General features: G+C 45.3%; 1 protein-coding gene across 3 annotated transcripts in view; it reads right to left on the bottom strand.

The window, feature by feature from the left end:
- Nucleotides 1–8497: 8497 nt before the first annotated feature.
- CDH5 (cadherin 5) overlaps nt 8498–18580 on the bottom strand; it is a 29496-nt gene continuing 19413 nt past the window's right edge. For 2 of the 3 annotated variants that reach the window (XM_048316863.1, XM_048316864.1), the window contains exons 5-12: nt 17980–18144; nt 17404–17591; nt 15446–15699; nt 14733–14875; nt 14044–14168; nt 12436–12544; nt 11904–12149; nt 8498–11128 (exon numbers count right to left, since the gene is read on the bottom strand). In XM_048316863.1, coding sequence (XP_048172820.1) covers nt 10623–11128; nt 11904–12149; nt 12436–12544; nt 14044–14168; nt 14733–14875; nt 15446–15699; nt 17404–17591; nt 17980–18144 — 1736 coding nt within the window. In that variant the 3' untranslated portion in view covers nt 8498–10622. The remainder of the gene's footprint in view (nt 11129–11903; nt 12150–12435; nt 12545–14043; nt 14169–14732; nt 14876–15445; nt 15700–17403; nt 17592–17979; nt 18145–18580) is intronic. The other variant, XM_048316865.1, reaches the window with a different exon arrangement.

Here is an 18580-nt window from a genome sequence, read left to right as displayed (position 1 = left end):
TCAATTCAGATCGGAACCTCATGATGTTCATTGGGGTGGGTAGAGAGGTTTGGGCTCTTGTTTGGAAAAGGTGGGGGTGTAAGGGAGGAGAAATGTAGTGGGGGAGTATATGGAGGGAACAGTTCCTGGTTTGGGAAGGTGGGATGAAGGGATAACAAACTTGAAGCTGAGCAAGCCCAAACTCTCTTCTGATCAGAAGAGAGGTCTCTCATTCTCTTTTGGCTTCCCACTGCCCGATGTCAGGGCTGGGAAAAGTGTTTCTCTGGATGCTCCCCACTCATTCTGTCCTATTCCTTCCTTTGGCTGCTTCTGTGGAAATATCTCGTGAGAGTTTCATTTTCTCAGACTCCTTGGTTAGCAGCTTTTTATTACTTAGCAAGAAAAGAGTATCTTGGGTGCAGTGCAATCACATGCACAGCATTCAATAAGAAGCCTTCCGTTTCCTCAAATAAATGAAATATGTGAAAAAAATACTCTTATTTGATATTGAACGAAGGTCCTCCAAGCCGAATCTGAAAATCACAGCTCACTGAAAATGGCACAAAAAAGGCAATTGTGCTCTCTGGAGGTAAGGGCAAGTGATAGGTGGATCAGCAGAAAAAATCTTTTAAAATGAGTTTATTGGAAGGAATAAGATCAGCTGTTACGATGTTCTCTGTGCTGCAAACCTGCTGCTGCAGCTCGGGCTGTTCCCATTGCAGCAAAGCCTTCTTGAAAGGGCTGGAATAGCTTGCCCACAGAGCTACATACAGCAGAATCACTGTGATTCAGCTTCCACCAGCATTTCAGGAATAAACCCATATTCAGGGCCCTATAACCCAGCTTTCAAATCTTCATATGGTGCTTGCAGTGTGCTGTGATTTAACATTTGTCCAAAGATTGTGATGTGAAACTGTGCTCTCCTAGTGGTGGAGCCTTGTTCAGATCAGAGCTGTGTAGAATTATATATTTATGTATTTATATATATTCCAGAGGCCTATGGCCATGTGGACTCCTTGCAGACTGTCCTGTGTGGGGGAATGGGCAGCTGAACACCAGTATGGTCAACTCATATTTCTGAGTTCACTGAGAGACTTATTCCTGCAGCATTAAGTAGTTGTGCAGTGCTCAGAGGAGTGCAGGAAAATCATAGGCGGCCTCTGAAGCTGGTGGTTGAAATCATCAGAGGTGGGTAGAAATGTAAAAAAATATAATCTTAGTTACACAAGAAAAACAGCTGAGTGTTGGTTGGTTGTTGTGGTTTGAAAAAGGGTGATTTGGGCAGCTGCACTGAAGGTCTGATGTAAGTGCTCCAAATGGCTAAGATAAACATGATTCTTAGAGGCAGAATCAAAGTAGTGAAAAGGCACTGAAACCTGAATCCCTTGACTAAATGCAAATTTTTTCCATCCCATATGGAGCCACATGAGGTATGTTGTTCATATGTTTAGCATCTCATAAAAATAGCACTTATGCTTTGTTTCTCACCAGTGTTTTCTGCATGCAGAAAACTCTTTATGGCTATGCCATGGATTATAAATACCTAAGACAGTAATTTTAACTTTCAGGTGTGTGTGTGACTGCCTTGTTTTAACACTCCCTGATGTGAACTCTGTTACCGCTCACCCTTGGTCACAGTGACCTGTGAGGTGCACGTTCCACTCCTGTGTTATGCTGCAGGTCCTCTGTTAATTGCAATGGAATAATGCTGGATATGCCATGCAGAGCTGTAAATATCTGCAGGGGAGAGTGTCCTTCTTACAAGTTTTTGTAGATCTTTTGCAAAATTCTCTTGTGCCTCGAAATGGCTTTAAAATTATGAGTAGTACTAAAACTTTCATCTGTAAAACAAGTAAACATTAGAGAATGCTCCTTTTTCAGGATGCTTTGGTGCATGTTAACTAAGCCTTGTGGTGTGTCTGTGTGGCTCCTGTGGCACAGGAAGGGGAAGGACCTTTCAGGAGGGAGTCCTACTCAGAGCACTTGATGTGAAAAAGCAAAAATTGGCCTGCATGAAGTACCTGAGATGGAAAGGGAAGTCTGTGTCACAGCGAGGGTACAAGCCCTGGGTTGTGCTCTTGCAAAGAGATTTTATTAGAGCATGGTGTTCATAAGTCACAAATTTCCTCCCGAAATATGTCTAGATCAAAGGCAGCCAGCCTGGCATAGTCAGTTTGGTCACCATTTAATGTTCTGCCACATCCCCTTCTCCTGAAAGGCCGTGTGGTGCTTCCATTTCCCTCAGAGGTGCCTGATGTGACAGCAGAGGGATCACACACATCCCTGCCAACAGATGGCCTTGTCTGCTGGCCAAGTACTTGTATCAGTGTGCAAAAAATCCAGAAGTGGTGATGAAATCCAAGAATCCCAGTCCTGATTAGGGTTAATGCCTAATCACCTATTTATAGGAAGGAATTAATCATAGAAGTTGTTTTACCAGGATTGAAGAGAATCGCTTCATTTTTCTAGCTCACTCAAAGCTCTTCTAGTAAAGGAGGAAATGGGGGCTGGCTGTTCTTTTATGGCCCTTCAGGAAGGGTTTAATGCTTTGCACATCCTCCAAGTAGTTCCTCTGCCTGGCTTGGGAAGCAGTTTTGTCAGATCCAGGCAGGCACTGAGAGGCAGATCTGAGGCTGTTCGAGATGTGATTACTCAGTCTGGTGACAAGTGGGCACTGCCAAGTGAACAGAGTGACAAAATGATTTTTTGCCAGTATGCTGCCTGGCATTTCTGACTGCCCAGCACTTATCCCTCTGCTTTCCAGGTGTATTCCTTGGTGCTAGCTCTTTCACACAGTTGAGTTTCGTGGTGGATCCCTGCTAGCCCGGCCTTCTGCTTATGCTGGCAGTTGCTGTTGAGTACTAGGAGGTAGCAGGACTGGCCATGGCCACCTGAGCCTTGTCCTGGCCGCACTGGTCACAAAGGCTGCAGGTTTTGCTGCCCTGGATCCTCACCTGGCTGCAATTACAGAGCCCATGTCATTCCCAGGCTTGGAAATCCATGGGGAGCAGGGCCCTGCTTGTGTCTGCCCCGTGTCTGCAAGGGCAAAATACTCCAGGGGTGGGAGCTCCCCTGACAGCCAGAGCTGGAGCAGATAGCAGTGACATTTGGAAGTTTCAGTGTCCATGTGGATGGCTCTTACCCAGCTGGGTGATACAGAGGAGAGCTTCTTGTTCTCCCCAGCTGAGTTACACATTCACATCATCCATCATGATCCATCCTCCCTCCTGATCCGGCAGGAATTCCTCAGCCAGGAAGGCTGTGCTCCAAGCATGGCAAATCCCAACTGCACTAAGTGTGGGCAGAGAGCTTCCCCTTGCTGCCCTCAGAGCAAGCCCAGGCTGCCTGCCAGAGGGCCAGGACCTGCTGGCCCAGCTGGAGGCTTCGGGCTGTCCCTTGTGGGTGTCCGTGTGCCAGGACAGCAGCTCTGCGGGGAAATCCTCACTGCTGGCAGCTGTTCCTCTGGAGAGGAGGAGACCTGGCAGGGTGGGACCTGGTCAGGGTGGTGGTCACCAGGCCCTGGACACTCTGTGGAGGTGGAGAGGAGTAGAGGGGGCAGGATGGGACCCGTGGGGCAGCAGAGGTGTGAGCTGACCATGCTGAGGTGGCTCAGCTGCTGCTGAGCAGTGGGGGAGCTGTGTCCCTCCAGGCTGGCTCTGCTCGCAGGGAATTTGCTCCTTGCATACAGCATAACTTTCTGGATCAGAGGGAGAAATCACTCGTTGTCCCCCCTCTCCTGTTTTTGACCTACAAATTCACCTGCTGCTGTTTCTGTTTCCTCCTTCCTTCTCATCCTGCTTGCTGTCCAGGGCTGTTTGGGGCAGATTGCCAGTGTGCACAATCACTTAATCTGTAACCTTTGGCATTACCTTAGCCCAGTGAAATGCCATAAACAGATCTCAAGCTGACCTAGGTGTTTGCTGTTATTCTTTGTGGCTGACCAGCTGGAGTTCGTCCTGATGATTTGCAGGTGGATCTGGATCCCAAAGGCAGAGCCTGCCTCTCCCACTGTGCTCTCTCTGCAGAACTTGGCAGAGCTGCTGATCAGCAGAGTTGCAGTCATCCTTCCAGAGGAGGGGCAGGAGAGAGGATAGAGGCTGATTAAATTACTGAACTAATTCCACTTGCAAGGAGTCTTTGACTTGCAGGTAGTTATTAATCTGTAATTGTGTGACAGGTGATTTCTAGAAGTACTTCCACCTTTTAGGTGATCACTGGAAGGTTCCTGGTACATTTTTGTTACTGGTTTGTTTCTATGGCTGCTTGGGAAAGTTTTACTGCATGGTTATAAGATAGAAATAATTAACAAATTATGACTAGTGGATAAGGTGTGTGCTTGTAAACAAATGTTCTCATTCAAGGCAAAACAGAACCAAGAGTCACTGAAGATAAAAATTATTTGGTGTTGCTTCAGAAAACTCCATTTAGTAGTTGTAGTTCGGTTTGGAAAGAGAATATTCTAGAGAAGTAGGGTTGGATATCTTCATCACCAAAACTGGGTTGCAGTGCCGTGTGACACAGGAGCAGGATTTGGTAGGGACTCCTCCTGGCAAACAGGCAAACGTGCCCGAAGGAGGATGGTCTGGACCAAGGTTTGACTAAAGGAGACATCTGGAGCTTGCATCCTTTCCCCAGAGCCCTTCCCTTGCCCTTTATGCCATTCAGAACTGCTGCCTGAGCAAATCACTGCCGTTTCCTTCAGAAATCCAAGCCTTGCAGCGACCCTGGCTTCCACAAAGGTCTGAGAATTTTTGTGGAGTGGGCGTTAAAGCATGAAACGGCTGGAACGACCTTTGGGGCATTATTAATTTCACTGGCCGTGCTCGCTGTGAGGTGCCACACAGGGAAGCAGAGTGGGCATCCGGCAGGAATCCAGCGGGGATCCATCAGCAATCCATCGTGGACCCATCAAGAATCCAGCAGGGATCCATCGGAGATCCATTGGCAATCAAGCGGGGATCCATTTGGAATCCATCATGGGCCCAGCGGAGATCCAGCAGGGATCCATCAGGAAGTCAGCAGGGAATCATCAGGACTCCAGTGGGGATCCATTGGGAATCCATCGTGGATCCAGCGGCAATCCAGCAGGAATCCAGCGGAAATCCATCGTGGATCCATCGTGGATCCATCGGGACTCCAGCGGAGATCCATCGTGGATCCATCGGGGATCCAGCGGTACTCCATCGGGGATCCATCGTGGATCCATCGTGGATCCATCGTGGATCCATCGGGACTCCATCGGCAAGCTCCGAGCGCGGCAGTGCCCAGCGCTGCCCTCGGGCACCACCTGGCGGCCGCCGGCGGTCATTGCAGCCCGCGCTGCTGAGGCGGGGCCGGGAAGCGTCCCGGGATAAAGGAATAAAGGGCGGTGTTCTGGGAGCGGAGATACGGGATAAAGGGGATTGTCCCGGGAGCAGAAATAAAGGGATAAAGGGCAGTGTCCCGGAGGTAAGGACACGGGATAAAGGCCAGTGTCCGGGGAGCAGGCATTAAGAATAAAGGGCAGTGTCCCGGGGCCAAGAGCAGGATCACAGGATAAAGGGCAGTGTCCCGGTGCTGAGAGCAGGGACATGGGGTAGAGGGCAGTGTCCTGGGGCCAAGAGCAGGGACACTGGATAAAGGGCAGTGTCCTGGGGCCAAGAGCAGGGACACTGGATAAAAGGAAGTGTCCCAGTGCTGGCAGCAAGGCTCAAGTTCCCTGTGAAGTGCCAGGGCACCAGCCTGCATTCCACACCTCTGTGCTGTGGGACACACCAAGTGCAGCTCAGGCCTTTGGCATTTTTAGGTTCTTCAGGTTTGCTTTTTCAGGGGAGAGAGGGAAGCCCGGACAGCTGTTCAGAAAAAGCCATTTTTAAATGCTGGAGGTGGGAATCACGTTTCAGGCTCTTTGCAGTGCCCAGGTTCAGAGCAGTTTGTGGTGGCCACGCACTGCCCCTGGGCTCCACCTGCGGTGGGGCTCGCTGGGGGCAGAGCAGACGGGGTTACCTGGGACCCATCTGGGAATGCTCTGGTTTGCAGGAGCATTGCAGGCCAGGCCTTGGGCTCCTGAGGCTGCCACAAGAGCTCCTGGGACCGTTTGCAGCCCAGCCGTTTCTGACTTTCTGGAAAACCTTCCTGGGGTTGTGTTTCCTGGTTGAGTTTGCCTGGGGAGCTCTGTCTTGCTTTGTTCTGGAGACTTCACCCAGAGCACTGGCTTTCATGTGGAGGTTCTTTTTTAATGAGGAATTAAAGAATCGCAGAGATTTCTGATTGATTGTGGCATTGATGAAGGGGTTAACTGGATGAATTAAGAGAGTCCTGAGGGGAAGCAGGTGGGACAGCCCCTCACTGAGGCTAAGTGGAAGGAAATGCTGGTTTTCCCTTTTCCTTTAGGTCAGGCAGGAACAAAGGAAGGTGAGAGAGGTCAGCAAAGATCCATGCGTGTTTATTGCTCATAAAAGGGTTTTTCTGGTATTGTTTTCTTTTCCTTTTTTCTGATGCAGACTAAAAGAGTGTCTTTGCTGTTTTGTTTTCTGTCATGTTTTTTTTACAGCCAAGATTCAGCCTAAATCTTCCTCTGTGATCTCATCAGACTCTTATTCATTTCCTGGTAGGACTTGATGACTTGTGGTACACTAAGATTGTGAAATGGGAAGATTTCAATGGGAAAGATTTCACCTTGGTGATGTCTTTCATTCCAGAAAGTTTGTGAAGTGAAACCAACGGAGTTGTATTTCTAACTCTTTCAAACTTGAAACATTTATTGAAAAAAAAAAAGGGAGAAAACTCAGAAGAGATAGTGATTATTTATTTTTGTCCTAACCCCACCTGAAATACTATGAAAAAAAGTATAACTACAATTTCTAGCCAAATAAGAGAGTATAACACAAACACATATTTACTGCCCCCAGAGCATTTCCCCTGCATGTGACCTATCCCTGGGAGTGAAATCATGTAAAATAAATGTACAGAGGTGGACCTGTACCCCGAACTCTGTGCTCCAAAAGCCAGTGAGGCTTTGCAGGCTTTCCACTCCAGTCAGCCCTGGCAGGGTGACAGTCCCTGTGCAGGGCAGGTGTCACTTCCAGGCTGGCTGGGCCCTCCTGGCGCTGTTCTAAGCCCTTGCTGCTGAAAGGAGAAAAGGGAAGAATGCACTTGTTGAAGAACAAGAGCTCAGAAAGGATTATTTGATTTTCCTTTGGTAACCAATCCTTCAGTTTGCTCTGGGTTTGCTGCTGCGTTTTTCTGTACGGCGTGTCACTAGCGCTGGACTGCAACAGGATCATAAACCACAGAATTGAGCTTTCTTTCACTGACTGGAGTAAATTTGCCTTGATAAAGGGACCTTATGTCACCTGCCCTACCTAGGGTGCCACTGTGTGCCACGTGTTCCCATTCAAACAGCTTTTCACTGCTGCTTTGGTACATAGCAAGGATTCTCATCACAAGCCATTGTTTCATAAAAAGTTCTGATAGGGTGGGGCTAAACCTTTATTAAATGGCATGAACTTCTAGATCTGAATGTAATAAAATAACAATTTATGGTATATTTTTGGGGATAAGAGATTAAAATGCTTATTAATTAAATGAATAATGAAAACCTTTGTGAGATTCTCTGCTACAAGTTGCAAGTAGCTGTTTAATCAAATTCTTTCTATGGAAAAATGCATTTCATTGCAACATAATTAGCACATCTATTGTGTTTTTAATACAACTTGTGCTAAAGTGTGTTTGATCTGGCGTTTGCTCATGGTAATTAGCAGTGAAGGATTTGAACTTTTTTTCTTTATTCCAGGCTTTGTAAATTATAAGTGCCATATCTGGGGAAAATTGATGTGATTTTCTTTTTTTTAAAGTGCTAGAATAATCTTGGGACTATATTGGGGTAGTCATTAGTAGTAGTAAAAAGAGATGGTGAGAAGCTGTGCTAGCTAAAGCTGCAAATTTAGGGGTAATTTTATTTTCTGGCAGAGATGTTTTGTTGTGTATGTCCTGTCTCAGTCCTGAGGGAGCTGGAGGGGTTTGTGCTCCGTGTGTCTGGGGGGCAGGCCAGGGAGGGACGGGTGGCAGGGCTGGGCTGGGCGTGGGTTTCAGCCTGGTTTCCCATTTGGGTCCCACTCCCGGATGCCCCTGGGGCTCCCTTGCTCTGGGGCTGTGCTGAGCCAGGGCTGTGACTCTTCTCCAGCTGAGAGGCAGGAAAACAGGGCAGGAGCTCAGGGATGGTTCAAAGTCACCCTGATGCCTGGCTGCTGAAATCCCAAACATCTGCTGGACCGTGGGATGGATCCTGCAGCACTGCAGAGCTCCCCAGAGGGTTCAACCTTCCCAGCTGCATTGCTGGGGCTTTTCTGTCCCTTACCCGGGGCTTTACCAACAGCTGTGCGAGGAGAGGGAAAAAACTGCTTTTACAGAGAGTTCTTTGGTGAGTTGAGGCCTAGTCTGGGTTCACTTAAGAGTGTTTTTATGGTTGAAGTCACAGCAGCACAAAGCCTGATATTGTCTTCTGGGTGGAACTCATTAATGCACAGAAAACCCAAACTTGAGGCTGGCTTTTATGTAGTAAAAAACAACATAATACAGTACAGGAGTATAAAAAGAAACTGTCCAGTGCAAACATCATATACATTGGAAATGGATACAGTGTTCCTTAAAATAACTTTAAAAAATCAGGCTTAAAAACAGCAATTCCAGGTCATACAATCTGGCTGATACCTACCAAAGTACTTGACTTACTGCACTAAATAATTTCATAACTAACATTACCTGCTGATAGCCAATACCACAGGTACTGACAAAATCCTACAACTGTAAGTATTATTAGTTAGCATTTTTTATAATACACAAACGTGGAACCCCTACAGTACATACTGCTGGCTGGATTAAGCAAAAGAGAATGAACACATCCAAAATAAAACCAAGGCTGTTATCCCAAAATGTACTTTCTAAGAATAAAGGACGGGATCCAAAGCTGATTTGACCGATGGACAGATTTCTCCTCAGTTTTCCTTTAGTTGCTATTTGAAAAGTTGGGTGATTACATTGTTGATGTTGCATCAGTGTCCAGCCAAGTATTGTGTTGGGCAACTTTTTACAGCAGTGAGGAGTGATGTGAGAGCATTGCTATTTCCTGCCAAGAAAACATTTTGGGGGAAGGGAGTGTGAATTAGAGATGACGTGAACAAGTAAAAAGCAAATTAGTGAGGTTCCACCATACTGGTTTAAGAAAAAAGAGAAAAAAAAAAAAAAGATTTAGTATTATTTGGTTAGCTACCAGATTTAAATAATCAAATCAACTAAACTAATACATACAGCTCCAGCACAGATCCTGCACAGTGGAGGATCTGTGCAGTAGGGCTCTGTTCCTGTTGGAGAGAACAGGACTCTGCACTGCTGGAAGCCAGAGACAGGCCATGGTCCTAAGGGACCCACTTTTCCCAAAATGTACTGGGCCGGGTAACTTCCCATGTGGGAAGTTTCATTCTGGTCATTCTGTGGCTCTTCACCAGGTGGGAAACTGAACACGGTCCCTTACCAGGAACTTGGTGGCTGCAGCTCCAAACCTGCCTTACATTTGTGGTGCTTTTATGCAGCTGAGTGTGTGGGTGTGTAGCATTCTGGTTTGGGAGTCTACAATATTTTCCTAGGTGGAAAATACTCCTTCTACAGTACCTGCTAAGAAAAAAAGCACAACAGTTTCACAGTAATGAGGCCCTTCATTGTTTTGTCCCTGAAAAAATGCTATTGCTTTAATAATGCTGAATAAACCCCTTATTCAACATCTTTAGAAATCTAGAGAGACCTATGTTTCCATCTAGAGAGATTTAGTGTTGGAGTCTTAACATTCCCCTGATCTCCACATTTCCTTCCCTGAAGGATATGTTCCATTGAGTAACACTGAGATCCTATTTACAGAGAGAAAAAATAATTTTGCTGCTAGCTAGAGCAAATTCTAGCATGCCAGAAATGTGCCTGAAATCATCATCAGGCTGTTAAAAATGATAGATGAAACCAGATTGTGTGTCTAAAAATCCTGTCTAATTTTATCTTGAGTAACTCATAGATGTAGTAGAAGGCTATAAAGCAAAAATAATTAATAGAATGGAAAGAAAGAAAAAATCATGCTTCTTTTTGAAAGTGATGGAGTAATTTCTAATATTAAGTGATAGACCATATGTTCCTCTTCTCTACTGGGTAAGCATGAATGTAGAATATCAATAAAGATGTTGCAAGAGGGGCAGGCAAAGCAGCCAGCTGGAGATCCAGGGGGGTTAAAACATCCCTTCTCAACGCCACTCTCCCAGTGGAGGGTGACCTTGGATCATGGGGATGGAAACAGCACAGGAGGAGAGGAATGAGGGCGAAAAAGGGGACAAAACCAGGAAAAGTGGGGAAGATGAGGAGAGGAAGTGTGTCCTGGAAGAGTTGAGCAGGCCCATGAGCAGCAATTCTGGGGAAAAAATGAATGTTAGCAAGGATGGTAGTGCTGGGGGAAGTTAATGAAGGTGGTCTCTGCGTGTCTTTTTAACCCTACTGCAGGTTTTTTCCGTGCCTGTTTGAAATCCTACTACGGCTTGAGGGAAGAACTGTGAGTTCCTCTTTGGCCACTGGCAGTCTCTTGGGGTCTATCTGTAGCAGGAGGGAGAAAATTCATGGCTAGTTTGAACTTAATACACAAAATCTTCACTTGGTTCTGATCCATAGAGCTCAGCCAGCATCTTGAACCTGGGTCCCCAGTCGTTGAGAAAGTCATAATCAATGTCTGAGTCTGAGGAGCCCGAGCCCAGAGAGCTGAGGGACTCCGCGATGGACTCGGCGCCTTCGTAGCCGTAGATGTGCAGAGTGTCGTAGGGCAGCAAATCCCTGTCGTTGTCAGCCTCATCCTTCTTCACCTCAATCATCATCTCCATCCCCCCAGCTCCAGGGGTGATGTTTTCAGGGGGCTTCTGGACCTGTGCATACAGAGAGGGAGCGGCTTCCGCCTTCAGGCCGTTCTTGCGGACGGAGTTGAGCACAGACACGTCATAGCTGGTGGTGTCCATCTCACCACCTCCCTCCTCGTCGTAGGTGACCAGCTGCTCGTGGATCTCTGCCACGTTCCTCCCGAGGCCGCTCAGATCCTTCTTGTGCCTCTTTCTTAGCAGGATCAGCAATGCAATTACTGCAAAGGAAACTTAGATGAGCGCATGTGAATAGAGAAGTAAGACACTAAAATTGAATTTAAAATACGTAACACAGTCTGAAGTGGTTTTTTTTTCTTTTTTGGAGTGTTTTTTAACATGTATTTACCAAAAAAATAGTTAAAATTTCTATTTCACTGTAGGATTAGTTGAAGGAGTTCAGTCCAGACAGGAATTGTCCACCTGACTCTTGAACTGGAATTACAAGTACAAATGCATGGTGTCACAAGGTCATTGAATCAACTACTGCCTTGAACTGGTAAATCTCTTAATGCCGAGCATCAGATGCTACTTATGTGGTACTTGCAAAGCAGGCCAGCTCTCAGACAAGAAAAAAGTGCTGAGCCCTGTCTGTGATAGATTTCAAATACAGCGAACAGGTACTGGCCTGCTGATTTGTTACAGATGTATTTATGTTCTGCTTAAAGGGCTTCCAGACCAGTTCTGCCATAGGAAACAGTAATCCTGTTGTTATTGCCCCAGCCCAAATTGACAGTTTTATAGCTGTGTGTGAGGCTGGTACCCGTAAATCAAGTGTATTATACATGTGTGCAATAACTTCTCCAGGGACTCAGCCTGTCCGGAGGAGTGAGAAGCTGTGCTAACAGGCCAGAGGGGAAGAGCACATGAGATGAATCACATAGGTACAGCATAGCTGGCTTTCTGACCTTTTCATAGCTGCAAAGCTTTTGTGGATCTCAGCTAAAGAAAGAACACAACAATCCTCACATTGTAGTGCAAAGAACATTCCAAAAGTCAGATACTCACCAATGATTGTGAAGATGCAGACAAAAATTGCCACCAGTGCTTGTATGCTGACGCCGACCTGCTTTGCCCTCTCCTCACAGAAAGTGAAGTTGCCTTTCTCGTTGCACTTGCAGACACTGATGACAAGAGTGTTTGTGCTGGTGAGGTCAGGGTCGCCGTTGTCTGAGATGAGGACAGGCAGGTAGTGGAATTTGGCAAGTTCCCGATTAAACTGCCCGTATTTGACAGTGATGTTAGCGGTGTTATCTGGAAGGAGTAATGACATCCCATTTAGTGATAATCTCTACCAGATTGTCCTCACAGATTTCCTGTCAGTTGGTGCCTCTTCCCCTCAGACAGTCCCAGCCTTTCGGGAGCCCAGTGAAACTTCGGTGGCAACAAACACCTTTTATTTCAGTATGTTAAGCCTTTAAAAATACAAGAGTTACTTAGCTCAGCTAGACTAACCACAGGTCAGTGCTACAGCTTTTCTTCCCTGAGTGCCAGGGTCCCAGTCTGAGCAGCTAGGAAAGGCATTGCAGGGATACACTACCGTAGTTCTCAGCCAGGGAGAAGTTGCTATCTTCTGTGGCCAGTAGGTATCTGAAGAAACCTCTGGGTGATGTCTCATCCTTGTCAACAGCTGAAATCCTGACGATCACCTACAAGGATGGAAGAGGTCACGGTTTTCAGTGCACGTTGCCTCCAGTGATAAAACCTGTGGAGTGTTCGAGCTGAGCTGTGTGTCCTGTGTAACCCTTCAGTAAAGGACAGGACACAGGTATCTCAGGATGCTCCTCTTAAAGTTTTTTCAAGGCAAGCATTTTCTTTGTGGGTCTTCAAAGAGACCAGTTTTGCCTCTTCAAATTTTGTGTAATGAAGGCACGAAAAAAGCCTCATGCTCAAAGACATATGGCTTGTGGAAATGTCTAAGATGGTGTCTTCTCAAGTGCTCAGCCTACTTTGAGGTGTGACTGTCATTTGTGGAATACCACTAAGACTGCCACGCCTGAAGGACATGCTTGGGTTTTGAAATCCTCAACCTGATGTAGATTAGATGTATACAATATAAAAAATGTGTCTGATTATGTCCCAAAGGTATTTTAAAAATTAAACTAAAGGTGAAATTAACACCTTGTGTGTTCTATCAGAGAGTCTAGGCAGCGACAGAGTGTCCTGGTTCCAGCTAGGAAAGAGCTAATTTTTTTTTCAGTAGCTGGGAGGGGGCACAGAGGTTATTCTTGACCATCTCATGTCCTTGCTGGGAGGGGAAAGGGACTCTCTTCCTGGGAGAGGGGTTCCTTCTGTTCGAGCAAGTGTGGTGGAGGGAGTGGTGGGATAATGCTGGTGCTGAGCCAGAGGGAGCAGCTTGGGTGGCGTTGCTGCTCCACACTCTCTCTATTTTTTTCTATATTTATTTTTTGTTATTTATATTGTTGCTATTACTGCTCATTTTCTTATCTCACTCCCGTTTCCAGTAAGTTGTTCTTATCTCAGTCCATGATCTTTAACTTTGGTGCCTCCAGTTCTCCTCTCCATCCTGCTGCAGTGGAAAAGGCGGGGGAGTGAGTGGTCTGTGGTTTGGAGTTCAGTGGGAACACTAAACTGGGGAGTACCATTCCTAAACCATGACACAAAGTATCTTAACTAAACAAATATTACAGTCTGGGCTGAACGCTTGTGGCCAAACAGGTACATCCAAAATACTGACACTATTTGTGCCAAGTACTAACACATTTTGTGTGTGCACATCCATGCACTCTGTGACCACAAAATAAAGTTCCATGCAGCAATGTTTCTCTTACAAGTTTGAAATGGTTTCCATCTCAGTATCACATATGAGCATTTGTGTGATGGAACTGAGTTGCTGATTTTTGCTGTGCAAAGCTTGGCTGTCCTTCATGGCTCAACTGTTAATACACAGACGTGAGAGCCTGGGGGGAGAGGAGCAGTGCAGCCCATGTGTGCAAGCAGATAAAAGTCAACATTCCAACAGGGTAATGTCCTTGAGAGATATTCCTGACCACTGATGGTTTGGAAATCAGTGAAATGATCAGGTGCTTTGGCATGAAAACTGAGACTCACTTTCATTAAAAGACATCTTTCGCTTGAGCTTGCAAGCAGTAATTCAGGTCTCAGGGAAAAACTCTCCCTGTCTCACCTTTCCTGGTGCAGCATTTTCACACACTCGGGGTTCCTCGGGAGAAACAAGTTCTGGAGCATTGTCATTTACGTCATCAACTATGACGTGAACGTGGGCATGTGACTCTCTGTCGGAAAGACGGCCTGGAATGACAAGAAGGGTACAAGTCTCACAAGTCTGGACTCCCAGTGCTGGCTTCCCACACTTTGTGCCCACTTCTGTGCCTCCCACATGAGGAAGAATTTCTAGCTCCATCATAATTTAAACTTTTCCTCCGAGATTAAGTTATTTTCCTAAAATCTCTCCTAATGGGTAAATCATCAAGGGTCTTTGAGGAATAAAATGACAGTAGCTTATGGCTTCCTGATTCTTCCCACTGCACGGTGATGGATTGAGCATCGTTCTCTGCCACTAAACCACCATGGACAGAACAGGCCATGTCTGTATTATTAAATATCAAACCAAGTGGGGACTGGCCTGCCCCACTCCCTGGAGCTGAGCAAAGCCAGGGGCCAAATCTTAAAAAGATCTTTGACCTATTTGTAGGGATTTGTTTGATTTGGAAGATGATTATGCAAACCTTGAAGCCCCCCCTTCATTCAGGAGGAACAGCCTGTCAGGTTGTGCCTTTCATTTTTGATAAGCTGCGGCCCTGCTGGAAAGGTGTACCCAGATTTCTTTCAAACTGGGAAATGGGTGGCACTTACCATCTTCAAGGATCTCCACAGCTGCTACAGTGATGTTGTATGAGGAGCTGAATTCTCTGTCCAGAGGCTTGGGAAGCTGAATAACTCCATTATTGGATACCCTGACGTAGTCTCCATTAGGGCTAGCTCTACGCTGAATGTATCTGTTTTTTGTTTAAAACAAGACATGTCAATGCAAGGCTGGTAATGCTGTGTTTCACATCATTTCTTCTCAGAGGAAGGTCAGAGAGTTCTTGTGTGAAATTACATTAATATCTTGACCAGGAGGGCTGAGAAGTTTTCCCTAAAACTATGCAAGCTGTGAGACTGAAATACACCCGTCCGAGGAGTTTCCAGATTATTGTACTTTGCTCTTTCAGAAGTCTATTTCCTTCTCTAAGCACATGCTTGGGAGAGCTCTTACAATAAAAAATATAACAATAAATTATAGCCATGTAAAAATATCCAGGATTATATTTTTTCCCTAAATATGAAAATGTTTTATCAGTAACACCATGTGGTAATTACATGGGTAAATGTAATTTATGTTCAGCTTTTGGTGACCATATATATCCATGGCTGCAGGGCTGAAAAATCAGCTTGGATTTTTTTGTTTTGTTTGGCATGCAGATTCTGAAAAATAGGGCCAAAGTCTTGATTCTTTGTCAAATTCTTGGTGTCATTAATGAATTCTGCACTTTTAAACAGAATTGCTGAAGCTGGTGTTGTCTTACCTGATTTTCCGTTTAGCAGCGTCGGGGTCCTCTGCATGAACGGAACCAAGTGTTTTTACTTCTGCATGGTTTTCCCTCACTTTAAATTCATATGGGAGTTTAGTAAAGACAGGAGGCTCATCCACATCGGTGACTTCGATGGTGACTCTGGAGATGCTCCGGGGGTTGCCAGGTTTGAAATGGCGAAGGTTAACGGTGGGGTCTGTTGCTTCAATGCTAAACCTGTATTCTGCTACTGTTTCGAAGTCCAGGGGCTAAAACAAAAGACAGTTACAGATAATCTTCCATTGGCGATGTCTAAGCACACTTTCCATTGGCTCTCTGTGTGGATTTAAGATCTGTACTCTATTTCATGCTTGGCAATGTTACCAAATTGCATCTTGGCTGGACCCGTGGGGGAGCATTTCCCAGCTGAACTCTGTCATAGTGTGGCTCAAACTACCTCTGGTGTGGAACAGATTCATCCAGTAGTTTAAGTTCAGCAAGTAACTCTTGGGTTAAATAATTTTCTTTTTATAATGCTGTAACTACCAAAATTTGGTTAGCTCCTGTCCCCCAAAGGCTGGGGAAGAGGTTCTCCTCCTGGCTAAGCTTTGTGTTCTGAAAGCATTCAAGGCAGATTGCAGATCTGCACTGACTGACAGCTGGGGCATTTAGTGATGAATGACATCCTCTTCCCTGTTTTTCCCCTTGCCTGAGATTATAAAAGGAATAACACAATGGGAGGAAGGCCAGGAGCTTGGGCAGTAAGAAATGCACCTTTCAAAGTTTCCTCTGTTCTACCATCTGAGATTCTAAAAGCACTGAGATACACAGCAGTTATGGTGACTCTTGTTTTTCTCTTGAGTAGATGCTGCAAAGGGAAGTGATGAGACGTATCCAGCAGCTGACATTTTATCTCACATGGCTGCATATTTAAAATTACGACGTGCACGGCCAAAATGACATTGCAAAACAGGGTGGTGAACTTTGCCCACTAAGTATTGAAGGAAGAGCTGGATCCAAATCACTCAGGGAGTGTGTGTGGGGTCTGTGACTGCTCCTCCTCTGGGCAGGCACTCCCCAGGTCCTGGGAAGACGAGGGGAAGAGCCGCACTGGGTGAAGGAAAGCTGCTCATACCCAGTGTGACCACAGCCAAGGATTTTACTGCCTTGAAATACCTGGTACTGTTTTTCCTGAAAGTTTTCTCTTCTTAATGACATTTCTAGTCTTAGCAGTTACAGAGAGACATTTGGAAGGGAAAAACACATTCCTGTCAATCTGAGGATTACAGGAGCTGATTCATAGTCCTCTCTCCTGTTTTTCTTTTAACAGCAAGTCAATGAAATCAATGAAGTCTTGGTTTGGCAATGCTCTGCAGCAGTCCCTTGGTACAAATCAAGTGGGTTTGAGAATTTAAAAAGAACAGAGAATCAAACCCTAATAAAGGCTTTGGAGAGACTTAAAGACTTAGAAGAAATTAGTGGGGAAGCTCTGAAAACACCCTGGGGAAGGTAAGGGAGCTGTGGCTCAGACTGGAGCAAATGCCAAACTGCAAAGGGGTCTTAGAAAAGAGGTTGGGTGGACTCATTCACATTTTCTACTTTGGTTTCACATGGGCTGCAGAAGGGAAGGATTCTTTGACTTGGCCAGTGGGTTCAACTCTTAAATCTCTGCCTCTTTGAAGCATCTAACCACTTGAAGTGTGCGAGGAGCCCATAGTGCGTAACCTGAATATCTGACACAGCCCCCACTGCACTCTGCAGTAATTCTGGAATTTTTCAGGTCTAGAGGTTGAAAAGGACTAGAAATCACCAGCTCTTCTTCTCCCAGAGCTTGGAGAGCTGGTGTTCAGGATCAGTATATTTCATGCTGACTTTCATGCATTTCCATTTTTTCCTGCTGCTAGTCCTAAACCAAAACCACTACATTACACATGGAAAACCACAATAATCATCTTTGTTACAGGGAAAAGTACCTTCTTTGGCCTAATGATTCCTTCATTTGTGTATGGATTGGCTACAATGTCAAAGGTGTCCCTGAACTCTCCTTGGATAAAGCTGTATCTTGTATTTCTGTGTTGTGGTTCATCAATATCTTCTACTTTGACTCTGCCAACTTCTCCTCCCACTGAAATGTTTTCAGGAACTTTAAAGTGAAAAGACGCTGTTAAAAAAACAGAAAAAGACATAAGGAGTGTGTACATGGAAGTTAGAACTTAGTTAAAAATGGTCTTACCTGATAGATGCACAGAGAAATATTTCATTGAGAATTCAGCATTGCATATCTCTAAGACATGTAAAAGTATAAATAATACCCCAAATTGTCAAGATCTTTAGCAAAGTGATGAAATCAATATTGATTTTTGTTTTCTGCTCTAGGTGTGCATCGCCCAGGAAAAGTGGCTGTGGCTGAAGCATGGAAGAACATGAACACGTAAAGTTCTTTTGGCCACTTTAAAGGAAAGGTGAGTTGTGCTGGACTGCGACCTAAACTCGTTGTGCTTGTGTCAGCCCCTGGTTTCCAAGAGGTTCAGAGCCCGTGTGACACTCACGGTGTTTGAACACTGGGAAGTTGTCGTTGATGTCGGACAGAGTGATGATCACTGTGGCTGTGCTGGAATCCCCAGAAAACCCCGGAGCATCTTTGGCTTGAACAACAATCTCGTACGTTGATTTAGTCTCTCTGTCTAAATTAGGCTCTTTTGTATAAATCACTCCTGTGAAAAAATAACATGGAATACAATTAGATTTCGCAGCACATCCAACATCTCTTCAATTTTGACAGCAGATTTTTATCTTATGCCACACATTCAGGGGTATTTTCAAGAAATGTTAGAAATTTTTCTGCATGATGGAATATTTAGGAGAATTATTGCAGAATATTCCTTTCAACAGATCTTTAACCTCTTTACCTGCGTTCTTTGCTCTAGCAGACTAGTGTGGTTACAAGAGATACTGACATTGGTTTTAAAACTGGACAAAATTTAATCTAGAAAGTTTAGGAAAGCAAATGATTATTGATTATTGAATGCTGCTTCAGAATCTGTGTATTCCCTTTTCCTGTTTAGTCACAGGAACAGTATCTATGCTGAATTGAAAACATGAACTCATCTTTGCTCCTGGTCAATCTCTCTGTAAGTGGGAAAAAAATGA

This window comes from Corvus hawaiiensis, chromosome 12 (genome assembly GCF_020740725.1).
Source record: "Corvus hawaiiensis isolate bCorHaw1 chromosome 12, bCorHaw1.pri.cur, whole genome shotgun sequence".
Lineage (NCBI taxonomy): Eukaryota > Metazoa > Chordata > Aves > Passeriformes > Corvidae > Corvus > Corvus hawaiiensis.
Note: the sequence above shows the minus strand (reverse complement) of the source record. Positions and strands in the feature narration are given on the sequence as shown.